We start from the raw sequence: 6,347 nt of genomic DNA, 5'->3' as shown, positions 1-6,347 counted from the left end.
GCTTTAAACTTCTCCACAACAGTATCTCGGACCTGCCTGGTGTGTTCTTTGTTCTTCATGATGCTCTCTGCGCTTTAAACGGAGCTCTGAGACTATCACAGTGCAGGTGCATTTATATGGAGACTTGATTACACACAGGTGGATTCTATTTATCATTATTAGTCATTTAGGTCAACATTGGATCATTCAGAGATCCTCACTGAACTTCTGGAGAGAGTTTGCTGCACTGAAAGTAAAGGGGCTGAATAATTTTGCACGCCCAATTTTTCAGTGTTTTATTTGTTAAAAAAGTTTGAAATATCCAATAAATTTCGTTCCACTTCATGATTGTGTCCCACTTGTTGTTGATTCTTCACAAAAATTACAGTTTTATATCTTTATGTTTGAAGCCTGAAATGTGGCAAAAGGTCGCAAAGTTCAAGGGGGCCGAATACTTTCGCAAGGCACTGTATATATATGGCGTGGAGGAAAACATTCATGTACAAGTGCAGTTCCTCGTTGAATGCATGTAGTAATTTCCCATTTAGCCACATTCTACAGTGAGTGATTGTTCCCATTCCAAATCAGACATTTTAATCCAGGATAGACACAAAACATTGCCTTTACCAAAAACCATCATGCCACCCATGTATGCTCCTGCACCTTATCTTGTAAGAGTGACTGCTCAGCTCCATTTTGAAAGCAACCTTTTATCCTGTATACTGTACCATTCATGTCAGACAAGATATGGAGCCCTTGCTGTTATGTCTTGGGTACAAGAGGCAGTCAGAAAGATACAGAGTACACAGTAGACCCTTTTGCTGCTCAGCTGTGGTTTTTTTTTTCCTGCTTTCTAAGCTGCTGGCATCAAAAGCAAGAGCAGGTCTGGATCAGAGAAGGCTCTGCAGGGCAGGGTTACCTATCAGGTTTCTCTATCTCAGAGGGGGGCACCAACAGTGTCTTATAGGTGAATGCTTTGACAATAGTAGTTGTGCTCATCAAAAAGTGTGTGGGGGGGCTGGTATTATGTTGTAGGGGCATACAGTAAATCAGTTCACATTGAGTCACACTGTGGGGACTCAACTTCCTTCTGGGGACAAAAAGTATGTCCCCTAAACATACATTATTAAATTTAAGAGGCTTAGGGTTAAGCAAGTTGTGATTACCATTGAGGAAACATGACTGTGTGTGTGCATTGAAGGAGGGGGCAGATCTCCTGGGGATTCTGGAGGAGTGGGTGTGACTCAGTCAGGCTACAAACACTGCTAGGCTCACGAGAGTTTAGTCAGGGAGCAGGAACGAAGGTGTGGAGAAGAAGGCAGCAAAATGCTCTGTTTTGCAAATGGCTTGAACCCCTTCATGTACCAACAGTAAGTGCATAGGTACTGTAACACCAATTGGAAGACGACACGCATGTAGACCAAACTACAGTAACATTAAGCATCAAGCTCACAGCTGACATCTAAACAGTCAGATCTCTTCAGCTGAGTTTCATACAGAGGTTTAAAGAGTGTAATAAACAGAGCAAAATGCATTTCAACTAAAATATAAACAATTCCATTATTGGACCATTAAAAATGATGAAGCTCAGAGCTTTTTTTTTTCAAACATGTACTCAGATTTTATGATGTAGTCAAGGCAAAGTCTTTAACTTGCAACTTAGGCAAAGAGTAAGGCCCCTAGCTAGTCAGTAGATTTTGAAGTGTGCACATTTGGTTTCACACCATGTCTACCTCCAGTTTTTTGTCATGACCATTAGCCAGTCTTAAGATTTGCTTCAAATTACAAAAATATATTGACAGCTGTGTGTGGCTGTTCTTCTCTTTCAGGGTATAAACTTCTGTCCAGGTCAAGAAGTCCCTGGTGTGACCACTCACATCCAGAAGGAGCACACACTGCAGCCAATCATTTTCCACCTGGGACGGGATCCTGGGGAAAAGTTCCCAATCAGGTCAGTTGCCTGAAAATTTCAAATCTGTGTCCAGCTGATTTCTAGGAGAGGAACAGAAGAGATGAGAGGAACAGGAGCGAGCGAGGGGAGTCGGTCAGGAACAAGAGAAGAGATGTTCAGAAATGAAGGGGAGAGGGGTGACAATAGGAAGGTCGTTCACCTGTTGGTCGGAAAGAATATGTATGAGATCAGTGCTGATTCAGTGGCAAGAGAAAGAATGCAGTGGATTGATCCGCTCAGCCAGAGCACACCTGATTACACCCTTCTCTTTGTGATTGCAAACAGCTCTGGCCCTCAACCCTCCAGTGTAGCGCTGCAGGTTAAAATTGCAAGATAAATTGTTGAGGTCTAAATTGAGAGCGAGTGCTGTTTAAGGGAGTTTTTGTATGTCACCGCCTCAGCTTAGAGGAGAGTTAAACGTGGAGAGGAGAGAGCGACGCCAGAGGACACTGGTAGCCAAGGATGAACTAAGCCTATTATTCTTAAATAAGGCAAAGATAGATGAGCACTTTCTTCTACAGCATAGTGTGAATGTTAAATAGTTATGTGATCTATTAGGAAAAAGGGCACCACAACTATGGTAATGCATAAAGGTAATCTCAAAATTGCTCTGGTTGTTTTGTGCACAGTGTTGTCTTTGGCTCTCTCCTGCCATAAAACCTCCTCAGTTGACCTTTCTTTTCTTGCAGCTCTGCCTCTCATATTTTGCTCTTCTTTGCCTCCCACTCGAACTCCTTTCAGTTCTGAAGTGAAATTAGATGATAAAATATTGATGTTGTTTTTCATTTGCCCACCTTTTAGCCTTGCTATTCACTTGGAGGAATAAAAAAGCAAAAACCAATCAATATGCAGCCGTGTGTCATGCTGATTGCAGCGTGCGCGCATACATACACAAACCAAAACTGCACTATTTATTCCACTTTCTTTCCAAACTTTTGTCTCACCGCTTCTCTTGTTGCTTCTCTCTCCCATCCTACTGCTGTGCGCCTGCGCTCTCTTCTCACCATTCAGCTGCTGTCCCTCTGCATCCACTGGGACCGTTCTCCTCCATCCTAGTTAAATTTGTGTGTCTGTGTGTACACATGTGTATGTGTGCATTTTGTCTGTGTGCTCCTCGGTCCCCCAGCTGGACTGGCTGCCTGGCCATCATTAATCTCTGTCGGCACCTAAAGAGCCACTTAAGATGATGTAGGGCCTGTCTGAACACATACCTTCACTACTGTCACAGGCTGTGATATAGCAAAGAGCACACACACACACACACACACACACACACAATCCCCAATTCAAAGCTTTCACCCAGAAAAAGTGTCTATTATAATTATGGAATCTAGGAAAGAATTTGGGAACTAAAGTACAGTCACTGTTCATTTCTCATTGTTTTTCTATAGTACGATAACCAAAGGCCACGAGCACAGGCCAGGCTGCCACTGTTTCAGACAAATGTGAGTCATACAGTTGAGTTAGAGGATGACAAGGCCCGTATTGGTGGTCCACCTGTCTAGGCTGCAACGCATACCCAACCAGGTCTGCATCTAACTAGCTCAGTGAGGTTGGATCCACATCGGATTTGTCCAAAGCCTTTACCTGCCTTCCACTTTTCACTTTGCCCTCCATATCTGTGGCCTAAGACCTTCAGGTTAACACAGCACACTTTCTCACCACCTACCTCAGCTTATGTCCCCAGAGCCCCGATCATCCAGAGTGTAGTTTCAGCCTTAACACTGCAGGCAACCGTGCACCGTCTGGCCTCATCTGCTGCCTGCCACCAAGCTCTTGTGTGCCCAATCAATAGTCCTCACTGAAGTGCTCAATTTCCACTGGGGTGGAGAAGATGGTGGAGGGGAGGAGAGGGAGAGCCAGGACAGATGTATTTGATTGTCTCTTCAGTTCCCCCACCTTCTGCAACTGTGTGGTTGTGTGTGTGTGTGTGTGCGCGCTTGCATGTATGTCTGTGTGTGTTCCAGCAATAGTGTTATGAATCAGTAATCAGAGTGGTGACACACCTGAGCAATGCCCCCATCCCCCCTGGGTGCCATACATTATAAATCAAAAGACTCAATTTGCATACAGCCTGCTTATTATTCCAGATTTTGCCTCTACACAAGTAAGCTAAGGGTTATAATCATGATAATGAGCTGTGCTGACTGTGGGCTTTTTATTATTTGTATGCAGAGGGGGCATAAACAAATGATATTATTAGTTTCTGATTTAGAGGTCTGCACTGTAAGATTTCCAATGCATAGACAAAACAATAGAAAACTTGCTCTTAAGCAAGTTTCTCAGTACATGGCATGCTGCGCTTGCAGACCTGTGTGGGAAAATTGAATACTTAACAGCAGCCTGATAAATCTCCTTTACATTTACTTATTAAGCTGCTTCACTTATCACAGAATGAATCACAACAATCACTAGCGGGCAGAGATAGGAGGGGAATGAATTATTCCTCTTGCTGATCCGCATCAGGCGAAAGCAGAATTTATGATTTTAGATAACTGAAGTTATTTTATCTGAATGTCTGATTGTTAACCAAAGAATCCGGTTTTTCCATATCAGCTAGGGTCACGGTGCTCAGATAGTTAGCTTATGACAAATGTGGCGCACAAGGAGAGAGACTATTTGCAGCCAGTGTACTACCAGTCTAGTAATTGTAGGGGAAATAGGAAAGGAGCAGGTGCTGGCTGATGGAGGATGTCTTGCTGCCCTGTGGGAGACCAAGGAGGGAGGGGAGGTGTGAGCTGGACAGAGCCTGGGGTTATTACTCTAATTGACACTTCACCTCACACACATGCACATGTTCCCCAGGGGCCAATCAGAGAGCTGGATTTGCAGTGGAGGGAGGATGGAAGGCTGGCACAGGTGCTTCTGGCATTGTATCAGGGGTGTAATTGCACTGCTGATATTTGTCTATCTGTGTGTCACGCCACCAGATGCCCGCTCCCTCAGTACACACACACACACACAGCCAGCCTATTAACCCTACAGGTCCTATTGAGAGCAGCGTTCCTTTGAAAGCCTTCAGGGCCCCTGTGTTTTACACACTGAATATAATAATGCACAGAGGTGCTCGGGTTCGCTGGTGTCCAGTCGCAGTAATTGAGAGACAGGGGATGGGATAGGGGTTACATAGTTCACCCTGCTGAGTGCGCTTTCCCAAAGGGTGCCAGAGCGGATGGCCTTTGTGTGTGTGTGTGTGTGTGTGTGTGTGTGTGTGTGTGTGTTTCTGTTTCTGGGTTTGTTGTTGTAAACTACAGCATGATCTAATGATACAATGAATTAAGTTTGGAGGCCACAGTGGAATTTCATTACAGGATACACGTATGCAGTGTGTTCACTGCGACACTCCTTGGCAAAAAGGTACAAATTTATGGATTATGTTAACCGGAGTTTGTATTTGTGTGGTTGTGTGTGCTGTGCATTTAAAATGCAAGTAAAACAGCTAAACTAAAGGAACAAAACATTCAGAATAAAAACAAACTGTGATGGCGATTTGCACGATGTATTAATATATATTGTGCATGTAGAAGTAAGTTTAAATGTGTATGACCAATATCTCATTCAGTGTCATCGGTGTTGTTTAAGCCATTTTTGAAAATCTTTTACATTTGTATGGTTGGTTTTAATTCAGGCGGTAAGGCATTAAGGCTGATTAACATTAGACATGGAAAAAGTGGATTAATTATTTAGTCAACTGACAGAAAATATTTGACTGTTTTAATTGACTCTTTTTTTAGTCAAATGCTGTAGATCTGCTGATTCTAGCTTGATGACATGCTGTCATTTATCACTAAGTTAAATATGCCTGGGCTTCTGCAGGTAATACCCTGCTTGACCATGTGTATTGTGTGTTTGCAGAGTTTTGACTGAGGAGTACCAGGATGTGCTGAGCAGGATCTCTCCTGTCGTGGAGGAGCATGTGAAGAATCTGGTGCCTGGCGTTCCCCAGCTCAACATGTGTGACTTAGCCGTGATGGTGAGATTTACATAACATTAATAATATGTTTCCTTCCTGGTGTTTTTATTGATCGAGCAGAAAGAATGATCACAATGTGAAAACATGCTTCACTGGGTGTAGCAGCTAACTTTCCCCTGCTACATCCAGAGACACTGGACCTGAATTCACAGCAGATGCTGTTTCTCTGAGGCTGGCTTCATAAAGCCAGTTTGTATAAGAAAGAACTGAGACTCAGTGATAGAAATCTCTGCTCAGTCGCTGTCCTCAGATTGAACTGAACCACTTAAACAGATATTTTATTTTGATATTTGTTTAATCACTGTTGCTAAATTGATTCTCTTCTGTCGGGACCTTTGCTTCTTGACAGGGTGTCTGTGTTTTTGTGAAGATATGAGTTTGAGGATTATTTAAAGCAGAACTGAGCTGTGCCTTTGTCTTCCCAAGAACCAAGGACTGAACCGC

General features: G+C 43.3%; 1 protein-coding gene across 1 annotated transcript in view; it reads left to right on the top strand.

Moving 5' to 3' along the window:
• The window catches only part of galns (galactosamine (N-acetyl)-6-sulfatase), a 22,118-nt gene that overhangs the window by 14,486 nt on the left and 1,285 nt on the right, over positions 1-6,347 (top strand). Inside the window, 2 exon segments of the mRNA XM_020610998.1 lie at positions 1,809-1,930; positions 5,786-5,903. Coding sequence (XP_020466654.1) covers positions 1,809-1,930; positions 5,786-5,903 — 240 coding nt within the window.

This window comes from Monopterus albus, unplaced genomic scaffold (genome assembly GCF_001952655.1).
Source record: "Monopterus albus unplaced genomic scaffold, M_albus_1.0 scaffold4.1, whole genome shotgun sequence".
NCBI lineage: Eukaryota > Metazoa > Chordata > Actinopteri > Synbranchiformes > Synbranchidae > Monopterus > Monopterus albus.
The sequence above is the reverse complement of the archived record's forward strand: the minus strand, read 5'-3'. Positions and strand labels throughout refer to the sequence as shown.